Source organism: Neofelis nebulosa, chromosome 1 (assembly GCF_028018385.1).
Source record: "Neofelis nebulosa isolate mNeoNeb1 chromosome 1, mNeoNeb1.pri, whole genome shotgun sequence".
Lineage (NCBI taxonomy): Eukaryota > Metazoa > Chordata > Mammalia > Carnivora > Felidae > Neofelis > Neofelis nebulosa.
The window spans coordinates 216,546,885-216,562,453 of NC_080782.1; the positions used below are offsets into that span (position 1 = coordinate 216,546,885).

At 45.4% G+C, this 15,569-nt stretch overlaps 1 protein-coding gene across 10 annotated transcripts in view; it reads right to left on the minus strand.

Annotated features, from left to right (window-relative positions):
• Positions 1 to 15,569, minus strand: part of ENOX1 (ecto-NOX disulfide-thiol exchanger 1) — a 579,844-nt gene that overhangs the window by 35,967 nt on the left and 528,308 nt on the right. For all 10 annotated transcript variants that reach the window (XM_058684407.1, XM_058684417.1, XM_058684361.1 and 7 more), the window contains one exon: positions 11,087 to 11,189. In XM_058684407.1, the coding sequence (XP_058540390.1) occupies positions 11,087 to 11,189 (103 nt within the window). The remainder of the gene's footprint in view (positions 1 to 11,086; positions 11,190 to 15,569) is intronic.

Genomic DNA, 15,569 nt, shown 5'->3' on the forward strand with positions numbered 1-15,569 from the left:
ACCTCACATTGTTTATTGGGAAATTCTGATGCCTGAGAGCTGAAGGTCAAAAAAAGAGCTGCATTTGTTTGACATGCAGGTGGAGTGAGCCCTAGACGAGCACATCGTTCTTGCACCAGGTCACCCTGGGAATCGCAGGCTGACCCTGGATTGATCTGGGATAGGGTCTCATGGCCTCCTGACCTCCTGTGTGATGCTTGGGATGCTCTGGGACGAGTGCCGGCATTTAAAGAAAAACTCCCAGTTTAGCTTTAGTCCGAGGACAGAGAACCGAAGTGTCTAGACCACTGCTCTCAAAGACCTGTCTTCAGAACACTGCTTATATGAGGTTTGTACTTGTTTACAGTGAAATGAGGAAGAGAGAAATAATTAATCGTATTTCTCCATAATGCTAAAACCTCAGTTTTCAGAGACCTGTTTTTCTTGCGATGTAAAGAACTACCATTTAAAAAAAAATGTTTGTTTTGAGAGAATAAGCGTGAGCAGGGGGCACAGAGAGAGGGGGAGGGAGACTCCCAAGCAGGCTCTGCACTGTCAGCACAGAGCCTGATATGGGGCTCGATCTCATGAACCACGAGATCATGACCTGAGCCGGAATCAGAAGTTGGAAACTTTAACCCACCGAGCCTCCCAGGCACCCCAAGCACTACCATTTTATTCTGAAATTATATTGCTCCTTTTTTTGCTAAAATGTTCTTTTATGAAATAATGCAAGTGGTAAAAGGTAATATTGATAGTTTTAATATCTTTAAGTGGCAAATAGCCATTTTAATACACTTAAGTGGAGTTGTTTTATTCCCCTCCTTCCAGTTTGTTAATTTCCATTTTAAATTTATAGATCTGGCAACTACTTCCCTGTGTCTTTGAAATTCTCAAATCTGGTGAAGTGACACTGTAAGTAATTCTGTTACTAATGAGTTCGAGTATAGAAGCTCATGAAGGACTTAAAAAATAAGTTTTTTTAAAAAATAACACTTTTATTTGCATTTGTTAAGTGGGAGAGAGGGGGCAGAATTCTTTTTTTTTTTTTAATGTTTATTTATTTTTGAGAGAGGGAGAGAGAGAGAGAGAAAGCACAAGCAGGGGAAGGGCAGAGAGAGAGGGAGACACAGAATCTGAAGCAGGCTCCAGGCTCTGAGCTGTCAGCACAGAGCCCGATGCGGGGCTCGAACTCACGAACTGTGAGATCGTGACCTGAGCCAAAGTTGGATGCTTAACCGACTGAGCCACCCAGGGGCCCCGAGGGGGCAGAATTCTTAAGGGGAACCTCCTGTTTCAGGATGGTGAATGGGGCTCTCCTTGCTGTCCCAAGCTGAGGACAGGTGGCATTACGTCTACTAGTTTTCACAGGGAGCCTCCAATAAATGGTAGGCAGACCCCTCAATCCCCCATTAGGAGACAAGGGGGAAGAAGGAGCAGTCACCTCTGGCTTTGTGAGGAGGCGAGGGTGTTCCTTTCTTCTCCTGGCACACAGGTTCTCCCAGGCAGGGGAGGGGGAAGCTCCGAGAGAATGGCTCACAGAGCCAAGAGGAGTGCTGCAAGATGGGGGCAGCATTCGCTTCCTTGGTTGGATGTCGGCTTAGGCAGCAGACTGACCGGTCAGCCTTTGGGGTGACGAGGATGTGTGGTTTTCCACCGGAGTAAGGGAGCATCTTAGACGGTGGGGAGGCTTGAGCAGTCTTACGAGTAAACCACCCCAAAGGCCCCAGCAAATAGAGAAAGACATTTTTCATATTAATCTCTCTACCGGACAGAGACTTAGCACCATCTCCTAGGTAACCCACAGGCTCTCCTGTAAACATCTATGGAAGGTGGTGCGAAGTTAAATGTCTTCAGCAGTATAAACGGAACGAGTCAGAAGAGGATGTGTGTGGGCGATGGGGGAGAAGTTGATGACTTTAGGCTAGGAGACGAGGTGTTAAAAGAGGAAATTTAGGGATACCAGTAATGGGAGGACCTGGGGTGGCTGCTTTTGTTGCCTCTGTGAGCTGGGTATCTCTCTGTGTGCACACTCCCTCACTGGTAACGGTCTGTCTGCCGGGCCCAGTCTTGGGTTCCCCAGGGAACTCTGCCCTCGGAAAGTCTTTGTGTATTCTGGCTCAGTATTGGCAATAGAGTATACATGTACAATAAGTGTATATTGAATGAATTTATCCTCTAGAACTAAGACTAGCCAGTATACTTGTTTAAAATTTCTACTGTTCCATTATAGGTAAATGGGAATAAATAAGAACGTTAAAAATGGCTACAGTACTAACTGGTGATGGGGCAGTCTTTCAAAGATCAGGTAACTTTGAGACATTATTCACTCCTGATTCCTTCCCTATTATGGATTCAGAAGGACAGAGCAACCTGAATGTTTTGGTCATGGAAACTTTTTACTTATTTTATAACTTTAATTTATTATTTTTTTAATTTATTATTTTTTAATTTACATCCAAGTTAGTTAGCATGTAGTGCAACAATGATTTCAGGAGTAGATCCCTTAATGCCCCTTACCCATTTAGCCCATCCTCCCTCCCACAACCCCTCCAGTAACCCAGTGTTCGTTTTCCATATTTAAGTCTCTTATGTTTTGTCCCTCTCCCTGTGTTTATATTATTTTTTGCTTCCCTTCCCTTATGTTCATCTGTTTTGTATCTTAAAGTCCTTATATGAGTGAAGTCATGATATTTGTCTTTCTCTGACTGGTTAATTTCGCTTAGCATCATACCCTCCAGTTCCATCCACGTAGCTGCAAATGGCAAGATTTCATTCTTTTTGATTGCCGAGTAATACTCCATTGTACATATATACCACATCTTCTTTATCCACTCATCTATTGATGGACATTTGGGCTCTTTCCATACTTCAGCTATTGTTGATAGTGCTGCTATAAACATGGGGGTGCATGTGCCCCTGTGAAACAGCACAGCTGTATCCCTTTGATAAATAGTAGTGCAATTGCTGGGTCGTAGGCTAGTTCTATTTTAATTTTTTGAGGAATCTCCATACCGTGGAAACTTTTTATTTAAATTCTTTTGCTTGGGGTGCCTGGGTGGCTCAGTGGGTTAAGCATCCGACTTTGGCTCAGGTCATGATCTTTCGGTTAGTGGGTTTGAGCCCCGTGTTGGGCTCTGTGCTGATAGCTCAGAGCTGGGAGCCTGCTTCAGATTCTGTGTATCTCTCTCCGCTCCTCTCCTGCTTGCGCATGCTCGCTCTCTCTCTCTCTCTCTCTCTCTCTCTCACAAAAATAAACATAAAAAAAGTTAAAAAAATTCTTTTGCTCATAAAATTAAGGGGAAAATGCTTATATGATTTCTATATATCTTTCTAAAATCAGTGTAGAAATCCTGACCCACTCATGAATAGCTGTTCTTAGGAGGATATTCAAAATGATCACTGTAGTAGCTGACAGTAATAAGCCATTAGCTTTTCTTTATAAAACTAGAGCGGTTGCCACTAGATTCATTTGGAGCCAAAGTAGGTAGTTAAATAAAAGCTTCCCAAGCTTTTCGCATGGATGGCAACTAAGCTATTCAGTATTGCTAGAGATACGGCAGAAATGGGAAACATTAGTCATATCCTCCTGTTCCTTACTCCCACCCTTACCGCTGCCCATCACAGTATCATCACAGGCGCATTAGTCATGCTGAGAAAATGTAGTTTCTAGGCCCTGGTTTTGGATTGGATTCATTGGGCGGGGTGAGGTGGGGCTTCCTGAATAATCAACTAAAGCCTCTTTGTCGTTCCTTTAAAAGAACTGGAATATTTCCTGAGAATGGAAAAACAGATAGATACAACTCATGATCTAATGAAAAATGCTACCAACCCAGAAGATGGAGACTGTTTTATGGTCCTCTGGGAGGCACCTAAAGGCTTGGTAAAAAGAAACACTAACAACAGAGGGTGGAGAACTTAGCCATTGCTGAACTGGTGGATCTCCAAAGGGATAGATGCAACTGTTGGTCTTGGCTGTTTCCATGGAGAAGCAGAAGTCTCCATATTTAAAGATGGGTTTCCCAACCAGGAAAATACAACTGTAAGTAGCTAATTTAAGAAAATAAAAAAGGAGTGGAGGAGGCTGTCAGAACTCAAACTTTCTGCACGTCCCAGGGCCTTAAAAATGACTCTAGAAGGACATACAAACCAGCTCTGTACAACCGGTGGCAAGCCCCTCATGAGGAAGGCCATTTAAACAGGCACATGAAAGCATTTTGAGCTTTCTCCATCAAGATCATCGAGTTTTTTCCCATTTTTAGACCTCACTAAGACTAAGGAAGCAGCATTTAAATTAGCCAAATAGTGCTAGATTTTTACTGCTTCGTTCATTCATTCTTAAACATTTCCTTACCAGCAATTAGGTGCCAGGGACACTGCCCTGCACAAGACAGACAAGCTTCCTGCTCTTGGGGAATTTACATTCTAGGTAAGTAACACAGGATAAACACAAAGATTAAAAATAAAGGGAATATTTTCAGATAGTGGTAAACATAGTGAAGAAAACACAACAGGTTCAAGCTTGGTGGAGTGTTACTCTATCCCGGGAAGTCGAGTGAAGGTAAAGTCTCCTGGGTCAGATGAGAAGGAGCCAGCCACAGACAGCCTGGGGAAAGATTTTTCCAGAATGTGCAAAAGACCTGAGGTGGAAATGAGCTGGCAGCTGGCAGGAACAAACTTGGCCTAAGAGTGGTACAGCAGGCATTTAGAGGGAGGTGGGGAGCCAGATCATGGAAGGCCTTGAATGAGTGTGATGTGTTTGGCTTAAATTCTAAATATAGCAGGAAACCAACAGAAGAGTTCCAAGTAGGGGCATGATATGATCTGAATTGCATTTTTAAAACTTCCTTCAAGCTTCTGTCTGGTGAATAGATGAAAAGGGAATTGAGAGGCCATTTAGAAGTGTCTGCACAAGACCCGAAGTGGTAAGTAGTGATCTGGACCAAAGAGCAGTGAAGGAGAGCTGAAGGGCGACATGTGAGTGGCATAGTCTTGGGAGGAGGAGTCCTCGATTTGGCTTGAGCTGGGTGGTACCATTTTCTCAGACGGGAGTACTAGGGGAGGAGCATACGAGGGCAGAGGAAAGGGCGGAGTCCAGAGTTCTGTTTTGGCCTCACTAGATTTGAGATGTCCACTAGCATCTACGTGGAGATGCCAAACGCTTTCTGGAGATGGTATACATGTGTGAATCAGTGGCAACAAACAGGGATTTGAAACCCAAGCACTTCTTGACTGAACTCTGAAGAAGCCCCAAATTTAGAGGTTAAGCTGAGGAAAACTCACCAAAGGAATCTGGTAGGGAGTGATCAGTAAGAAAAAATGGCGTCACGATAGCTAAGAGAAGGAACTTCTACTCACAAGATGTGGCTAGTCAGCTGTCTAAAGTGCAGATGACAAGTGGAGGGAGTTGAGAAATTGGCAACATGAAGTTCTCTCGTCACGCTGACGAAACCACTTCAGGGTGAGGGTGCAAGTTATACCCGAGTGGGCCGGAGGGGAGGGGAAGAAAGGAAACGGGGGCTGTTAGTATAGATGGGACTTTGGAAAAGTCATGCTTAGATAGGGAGCAGGGACACAGGCTGTTGGAGTGAAGACAAGTCTCCCTTCTTTTTTTGTTCTAAAGGTATGAGGTAGGAGAGTTCAAGTTAATATGCGGATGTTATCAGCATCTGCTTACAAATACGATCACTGCCTAAAGGGCAGTGCCCCTTTCGTAATCGTCCTCATAGATTACAGACTATTGAGTTGAGAAAGACCATCTAATCAGACCTCCTAACTTGATACGATATGAAGAATTAGACCCACAGTGGATGATTTGCCCAGTGAATCATGCCTCCGTCCACAAATACTCAGGATGCTCCTTCCCAGCGCATTCTCCTTGAGGTGAATGAGAAATGGCATCCTACCAGAACATACTCCCCTTCCTCAGGCTGCTTGGAGTTTCACTCCAAACTCTGTGTCAGCTTAGAAAGTCCTGGCTGAGATTAGCTTTCCCTACATGCACACTAGCTGACAGTCTCCTGGGAAACTTCAGAAAACCCTGAGACCTATCAGCTTACTGGGGGAGGGGGCATCCCAGGGATTTCTAGGAATGTAAGCTCTGCCGAGGAACAGCTATCTCTCCAGAGACACTTATATCATGCCGGAAACCGGCAGAGGCCTGACCGTAAGCCAGCCGGAAATATTCTTGCTTCATTTTGCAGCCCATAAGGCTTCAGGGACACCGGGCTGGAGAGGCAGCAGGAGGATGCCCTGTGAAATCTGGGTTTCCCACTAAGCCACGAGCCTGTGGTTATCCTGAGCAGCTGCAGCGTGATAAAGCATTGTGGGAATCGGGGAGATTCCACTGTGAGCAAGTGGTAGGAGAGTGATCCCACACTGTGATTTGGTCCGAAGCTTCTCCGTGCCTCGGAAGGCTGAAAAGCTTTAATTTTCCAAAGAGCAGTTTGTGCCACTTTTCTGGTGAGTACCGTACCTGATCTTGTACGGTTAGTTTATTTAATGTAAAGGAAAAAAAAAAAAAAAAAGAAATGTCTCTCTGTTGGTCTTATTTTAACTAAACTCCTGAGACTGTACCAGTTGTTCTTTGTGTCTGAAATGGCCTTGACAACTCCCTCATTTGACCACAGAGAGTCTATGCATCCCTTTAGGACTCGTTCGACTGTCCTTTCTTCCGAGAAGGCGTAAGTAGCCCTTTCTCTGTGCTTCTGATTTTAGTACAAAGCATATTTCATTGCCATTCACTGCTTGCTTTCTCACTAGTCTATGAGCTGAGGGAAGAGATCATCTTATCACCACCATCAGCGAACACAGGTTTGGGCAGATGGCAGGCTGGTAGTTCTCCAAACGTGGTCCCCCAAGTGCCTGTTTCAGTGTCACCTCGGATGTTAGTTTTCTAATGAACAGAGTCCCTGTGTGTGGGGCCAGAGACTGTGCCTTTTCAACAGGCTGCCGAGATGATTCTTTTCCACAAGGAAGGCTGGTAATTTTTATAGTAGGCTCTTGACAAATGTTTGTTGATTTATTGATATGGACATTTGTGTCTCGGAAACAAGATTTAGGTCAATGACTCATTCTTTATGGTCAGTAGCTTTCAGAGAAGCACGCACTTCCCAGATTACTTTTCTCAGGTGTGGCCTAAATATAGCCTCAATTCCAGTCACTGAAAACACCAAAACATCACCATTTAACCTTCTTTACGTGTATTTCTCTCCAGTCCATTCATCTGCTTCCTAATACTCATGTATTTAGGGGAGCATTCCAATTCTGATATAGACAGGCTGTGCGCAGATGTGTGAAATGGTGACAGCGATAGAAATGGGGCGTTGGGGGTGGGGGGGTGATGGAAAGCAGCATCCTGGCCATCTGTACTATGTACGTCCTGATTTGTAGTGGAGTCAGGATGATCTGGAAAGACGTGTGCCTTACCACTAAGAATTTGGGGACGGTTCTCAGGAGTCAGGGGGGAGTTGTGCAGAACAGATACTTTATGAACAGAGCTGTTGAGAAGGTTCTGACCATACCTGGATGGGACTTACAGTGATGACTAGCATTGGGAGGGTGTCAATCAGGGCTCCTAGGACTGGACATCTACTGTGTTCGAATTACTTAAAAAGAAAGAGAAGATCGAGTGATACAGACCCAGAGGTACACTGTTAGCATCTCCTCAAGGGCTCTTTGCCTATCTATAAAAATTTTCTTGACCCATTCTTCATTAACGGTGGTTAATGAGTGCATGCCAAACCCAGTGTGTAGGCCATATGTGAAGTGAACTAGGAGTTCTGGCATAGATACTAGACTACGTCAGGCCGACCTAATGTTCCGTTACCATAGAGCCGTGAGCTGTAAACTAGTACCCTGCTTTACCGCCCCCCCCCCACCATACAAATGTAATTCTTTTAGGTCCAATGATATGTTAACCTGTCTTTACGAGCATTGATTATAAGACAAATAATCCAGACGTCACAAGAATAAGGTGCTTTCCAAGGGCCCATCTGTTTTAGCAGAGTTGGAACACAGCTCTCGATCCCCATTACTTGTCAAGCAGAAAGTTGAGCAGAATGATGGAACTCTCAAGGGACAGGCACGACGCCAAGTAATATCATCAGTGAAATCCCACTGACCTTCTGTTACGTATCCATACCTTCCATGTCTTAAAGACTCCAATTATGAACAGGCCATGAGAATGCATGGAAGGGATGCGTACTTTTGCCCAGATAGATGAGCGTCACAAGTAATCACAGACAGTCGGGATTGCTTGTTGTTTAGGAAGTTCTAGCCTCAGTTTTATGTTCTCTGTATATGGAATCTATTTGACAAGTGTATTTCTCACTCCCCCCCTTTCCCTTCCAGGAAATCAAGAATTGTGCCACCGTGCATTTTTATATAATATCTGTGTGTCCCAAGAGGGTGTTATCTGAATATATTTGCATATAGCAAATACTACAGGTACCCAGATGTGATGAGGCTTTTGCTAATAAGCATTTCCAAATCAAGGGAGATTTTTTGCTGTGCTCCTGGGCCTTCTAGGCTAGATCAGAACAGGCCCACTGTACCCTCTATATGGGTTTAATTATTCCAAGGGAAGATTCCAACGATACTGCAAAGAGTATTCCTAACCTTTCCAGATATATCAGAAGTCTGGAGGACTCTGGGAATCATTCTACCTATAAGTATTCCTCAGAAAAGAGTAGCTCCAGCACCGGAAACTCTTTCCTCTATCTAGCTTTGTCCAAAGCAGTTTTGCACCCCTATTCCGTCCCTGTCACAGCCCTTCTCTAGATTCCAGAAGTTGCAAGAGCGGTATTTGTGACCCCAGCATTTGAGTTTCTACAAAGTGTGAATGGCCAAACTCACTTAGCAGAGAGGCACGATTAATGGCAAGAGGCAGCTATGTCCTTCAGCAGGATCCATTCTGCCAGTCTTGGAGACTCGTTTCTACCTTGGCATTCTTCTGGACAATTACTCTCTCTCTGACTACAAAAGTAAGTATTTGGGGGGAAGGTTTGGGCAGGGAATCACAGCTGTATTAAAACTTTCATTAAGTAAAATAAAATGTCGAGGAGGAGAGGTAATGGAGAAATGAAGGGGGGAAAAACCAACCTCCTAACTTTATTTTAATCAAAAACTTGGCTTATGCCTTCTTTCTAACTAAACACTCTCATATATTGATTCAAAATGAGTGTCAGTTGTTAATACATGTAAACCAACTCAAAAGACCAGAAGTGAGCAGAAAAATCCTAGAAAATTTACAGTGGGTCCTGCCTACTGGTAACTGAAGATTCTGACTTACTAAATTTTTTCTAATACACTCGAATTTACCAATTAAAACAATTTTTGGAAATTGTTTTAATTATGTTTTGAGGGAGGAGCAGAGAGAGAGAGGGAGGGAGAGAGAATCCCAAGCAGGCTCCACACCATCAGCACGGAGCCTGACTTGGGGCTCGAACCTATGAACCAGGAGATCATGGTGACCTGAACCGAAACCAAGGGTCGGACACTCTGACTGAGCCACCCAGGCGCCCCAAAACAACTTTTTTTCCCCTAATACTGAAGACATCAGCAGAGTTAAGATGTTCTAAGTGTAACCTCTCATCTACTCCTATTAACCTATGGTGTGCAAAGCATATCCTTTTTAAATTTTGAGGTAGCTGATTGAAAAAAAATGTGTGTTTGTGTGTGTAGTAACTATTTAAGAGACATTGTAAATGAACTCTGTTCTGCAAGTAAAACACATGAGGAGAAGCAATCTTTAGTGAGAGGCAGGAAATTAAAAAAAAAAACAAACAAACAGAGACTTATTCCCATTTTTTAAAATTTGAAGTGCTCTGGATTATTCTGACTTAAAAGAGGGAGCATTTACTGCTGATCACCATGTGCTCTGTTCATGCCCTGAATTCGTGGGGGGAGATCACAACTTTGTCACACGGAGCGGAAGAGAAACAGTTGTCGGAGTTTGACACATTTTCCAATAGAAGGAAAATCCAGTCGCCAACTACATATGGGTTCATTTTGGGTTCCTGGCACTGATAACACATCAGCATGTCTTACGAAACTTGTGCATGGCATGTTATTGCAGCTGCATATCATCAGAGAGAAAAAAAATAATTGGTTTTCCTTAGAGTATCTCAAAGTTGATGGCATATTCAATAACCCTGTAGTTGAAAAATCCATATATGATGGATGAAGTTTGGACTATCTTGAATTTAATTCCTCCTGTGCCAGCTTCTACAGGCCCTGGTGTACCTGTCATTTTCAGGTGAGTGCGTGCATTATCTAGAAAATGCAACCAGGTGTTCCTTTTGCCAGAATATGAACTATCGGAGAACAATTTGTCTCACATGTACAACAGTCTCATTCCTCACCCTTAACTATGCCAAGGAAGAGCCAGTTTCAACTTGGAACCCCACACCAGGGTCAGCGCCAAGGCGCAGTTTGAATTAGTGCTGTGCATTACAGAGTGAGGGGGACAGCTTCTCCTTCTGTAGAATGGGGACTCTGGAGACAGGCCTTAAACAGACCAGCTCCTAAAGTAGGGTCCCAGGCCCGTCACCAACATATCCTCATCAAGAACTCTTCCTTGGGAGAGTAAATACTATTTTTGGATCTGTTCATGAGGACTCTCAAAAAGAAAACATTCAGAGCTTTGTCTCTGGTCCAGACCAAAAAAAAAAAAAAAAAAAAAGCCAACTTAGATGTAGTCTCAAGGCCCCCATATCACCAGCATTACAGGGCTGACCTCAGGATGCAGCCTCTTGAGCCTGGGGGTCTGGCTTGATTTGGAACTCTTGGACACAGCCTGGCCTCCTGTTGGAAGTGATGCGTCCATATTTTGGAATTCAGATTTGTAAAACGTGGGATGCAAAATAATCTGTCTTCTTGTACTCGGTTTTATGTTGTACAGCTGACGAACACACGTGGTTACAGAAGAGCAAACCTCCCCACCTTGGTTTATGCATCCCTAATTTGAAATGTAAGTATAATATAATCTTGACAAAGTTAATCTTACCTCTGGCCAGAGGGCAGAGCTGTCTGCATTGTTAACAACTTGGAGGTGAATTCCTTTAATATTATTTAAGACAGCAGATGAGGAAAACAACGTCCTTACCGATTAGCAAAGCTTCTTTCTCTGATTTTAAGCCTTGGCTTCTTTTTTCCATATTGTTCTCTCGGTCTTGGTTGACCAATGCGACTGTCAACACGTTGATTTCCTATGAAGTTAAACAAAAACCACAGAGGTGTTCATGTAGATTTTGTGCATTTCAGTGAGCCACCTGGTCTTTTCAACTCTATAAAAAAAGGTCATCACTTCCATTTATAACTGAACATCAACTCTTATAAGTAATTGACCTACGTGCTCAACAATAAAAAAGTAGTACCAAAACTTAGGCTCCTCGCCGCAGCTCCCAGCAGACCAAGTAACTATGCAGAAGTAGCAAATTTGGCATAAATTATCTCAGGTTTCTGTCCATGTTTTGATTAATCTCTGTTAACAAAAACTATTTTATTGTAGCCACTTAAACGTGCTTTTATTTCAAACATAAAAAACCTTCCCCCAAAGCATGTACGAACTGATTTATAATACTATGCTAGTAACTTGTATGTGTGTGTGGAGAAATAGGGCCTATTGGGAAGGTGAGATAGGATTGTTATTAGAAGTGTTTAAGTTGAATAAGTAGATGTCCTTATACACAACTGCAAAAGGTAGATAAATTCTTTTCTTCGGAAACTAAAAATGAAGAATTATACCACAAACCAGTAACATGTGGAACATTGAAGTTGAACTATTTTTAGTTCTTTCTATGGTCTTTTCTGTTGAGAAACAGAGAAAAACATTTAACTCCTATTCTCCCAGACCTGATATTAGGATTCAAAATGGGGAATGATTTAATAGAAAATCAAATGCAACGATCAGAGACCTACATATATGGGATAGAATCATTAGGGTAGCTGAGGCTTGGAGGGACATTTCTCACTGAAAGATAGGTCTCAAAGAAGGATGGGCATATTGGGCAGAGAGTTAAGGATACTGTCTCCATTAGATGATGAGAAATCTGCCAGAAGGACAGAGGTTAGTAGGGAGGGACAAAGGAGAACTTAGAAGGTCTGGGCAAAAGGTTTGGCAGGTGGTACCAGGACAGGAACTGGTTACAGGGATAGATGCTGATCTAGTCAATACAACTTGACAAAATTAGCCAGATAAAAGAATAGGGAAATAGTTGGGAGCATGTTGAACCTGTAAAGAGCACAAACCCTGTCTGAAGGCATTCAAATAAAAGAAAAAGAAGAAAAGAATAACAAACCTCAGTGTATATCAATCACAAAAGATCTGGGAGCTGAATTTACCCTACGAGCTACTGCTTTGGGAATCGGGGGTAATTAGCAATTGGCAGGAAAAAAAAAAAGGCTCTAAGAAATTGCAATTTGGTGAACATTTTGGAGGCTCCTCTAAAGGTCCCACTTACCTGCTGAAGATAAGTAAGGTAAAGAATCGAGGGAATCTCAGCGGGGTGGTGGATTGATCAGAAGGAAAATGCTGGTTGGCTAGAGGGTACCTGAGGACTGAGGCTGACGGCGGGAGGGTGCCCATAAGGACAGGGGTCAGTATGGTCCCAGGCAAGGCTGGAGCCAGCTGCACCACTAGAGATGAAAGATGTCCTTCTACTTCCCAAAAGGGATCTTGGGAATCAGCGCCAGTAGAAACATAGTCCAGAATGTTAAAACAGACTAAACCTAAAGGCTGACGTAGATGAGATCAGAAGAGGAGTTCCAGGAAAGATGTAGGGATACCCTCTGCGAGGAAACAACATGGCTGCGTTTTAAGGGCTAGAAGAGGTTTTGGAGGAAAGAGACGGAAAGACGTTACCGAGGATGATGACTGCAGCATTTAAGAACAATACAAATAATGAACCTCGGGGATTAGCGGAAACAGTATCTGTAGGAGAGGGTGATCTGTTCACAGCCTGGATGGTACCCGGAGGCCAAATGAAATTACTGGGGAGCGTTTAGCAGACAACAGGCCCACGTTAACTGACAAAACTGAGTGGGGTCCTGGAGCCGTCACACAGGTGAGGATCCAGGTTTAGGAAGGGAACTGGACCCCAGGGGCAGGCAGTACATCAGGAGGCAGCAAGGGATGGCAAGGGCAGAACACGCTGAGACCACTCTAGGGTGCTGTTAGGCCTTTGTCCCCTATTCAAAGCTGGAGGGCATGTCGAGCAAGTCCCAGCAGATTCTCCAAGGCGCCGATAACCGCCTACCACTGACTGTTGCTTTGATGATGACTTGGGGTCGTGTCTATGAGGATGGAAAGAGGAGTCCTGGGAAATATCTTTGAGACCGAATATGGCAGCACGTGCTCTGCTAACCACAAACGGTGTTCTCCTACATGGTCGCCGCCAGTGACTCTGGAGGGGACACGCCTCTCTGCAAGGCTTCAACAGCAATGCAGGAGGCACGGGTCCAACAGAGACCGGAGGCTTGGCAGTGCTTCAGCCTCCAGGCACCACTGTGGGTTCTGCCCAGGGTACATAGGGCGCTGTTCTTTTGACTCCTCTGGCAGGGAGAAGAACTGTTCTGGGAAGAGTACAGGACCGAATGAAACCAATCAGGCAGGCTCCAAGAAGTGCCTGGATGTTGTAATAACTTGGGTGTCAAGAACCCGCTAAAGGGGAACTATCATTTCCATGATAGAGCGAGGGGTGTCTAAGCCTACTGAGAGCCTTGGGGCCACAACATCACTGGGGAAGCGGACGAACCCGTGGCCACTCAAAAGCGGTACTAATGACCAAGTGCCCTGGAGCCCAAGCCAGCCTCTGGCACGGGCTTCTGCACAACAAAAGACAGAATGGCAAGAGAGCAAAAGTGATGGGGACAGGGTAAGGAAGGGAACCCCCACCTCTGAAGCGGTGAACAGCATTGGGGAGGGACAGGACTGGGGACCTAGAACTCCTCTGTCCTTGGACACAGAGAAAAAAAAAAAAGCCATGGTTTAAAAGAGCGCCGAGCTAGCTCAGTCCGTTAGCGTCCGACTCTTGATTTCAGCTTAGGTCATGATCTCACAGTTTGGAAGTTCAAGCCCCATGCGGGGCTCTGCGCTGTGTCAGTGTGGAGCCTGCTCGGAATTTTCTCTCCCACTCTCTCTGCCCCACTCATGCCTTCTGTCTCTCAAAATAAACAAACAAACCTAAAAAAAGATTTTTTTAAAAAAGAGTGACCAGCATCCCTAAGAGCCAGCCCTTCGAGCTCCACCAAATGGCAGAAGAGCTGTGGGGACACTCTCTGGGTCACAGGGACCGGAGAACAACACGGTTTATGCATAGACCAGAGGTAGGTCTGTACCCTCAGGTCCTCCAGACAAACATCAGCCCTGGATGCACTTGGGCGCACACACACACACACACACACACACACACACAAAGCCGTAGTTTAAAAGAGTAGCTGGCATGAAAAACAGCCCGCTCTAGAATTCTGCTAATGGTAGGGGTAGCTGTGGGAGGGCTCTCCGGGTGGGAGGGGCTGATACACAGTCTCCGCCCACTACCCCTCCCACACACTTTGAAAGCACAGAGTGATGTCCTGGCCTGCTGCCTCAGTGAGCCCTGGACCCCTAGCCCACACCCCTACCAGCCAGCCCACCAAGGCGGCCACAGGGCACGCACACTGGGATATCCTCAGTTAGCACTCACTACAGCTCCAGCCTTTGTGCTAAGATCACAGTCACAAGGCCCCCCAGAATGTTCAAGGCCCACACCGCTTTGGCTTCAGATGGCTGGCTAGGGCACCCCCCATGTAGAGCACTCCAGAATGTTTTGGCTGACATGTGCTTGAGATCCAGTTGCCCTGCCAGGGTGCCCCAAACCCCAGTCCATGCCTGCATCAGTTCCAGTCATCCCATCAGGGCGCCCCCTGTGCAGAGCACCCAACACTCCTTGGCCCACATTGGCCTTGGCTTTGGTTGCCCGACCAGGGAACCCCCTGCATGGAGTACCCAGAGACACCTCAGATCACACCAAATTTAGTGAAAGCTGTCCTGCCAGGGCACCCTCTGCACAGAACACCCCAGAACCTCCTGGCCTGTACCCCACCTCAACGCCATCCCCTCCTTCGGGGCATCCTCTGCTGAGAGTCCCAAAACATCCCGGTTTACATCCACTTCAGCTTCAGCCATCCTGCCAACGTGCCCCCTGGGCTTCGAGCCCCAGGTCCCCCTGGTTTGTACCCACTTTAGTTCCAGCTACATTGTCAAGGAAGGCTCTGTGCAGAAAACTCTGGGAACTCCCGGTACCCACACTGCCTTAGCTCCAGCCACGCTGCTAGGGCACCCCTTGCACAGGGTGCCCTGGACTTCCCAGGTCACACCCATTTCAGCTGTCTTGCCAGGTGCCCTCAGCGCACAGAATCCTAGGATACCCTGGCCCGCATCCGCTTCAGCTGTCCAGACATGACACTCTCTGTGTGGAAAGCCCTGGGGTCCCCAGCCCATGCCCGTCACAGCTCAAGCCAGCCAGCAGAGATCGCCAAGCACATACCATCTACCTGGAGGATGACCATATACAGGATAATTCCTTCAGGTTTAGGAGAAGTAACTG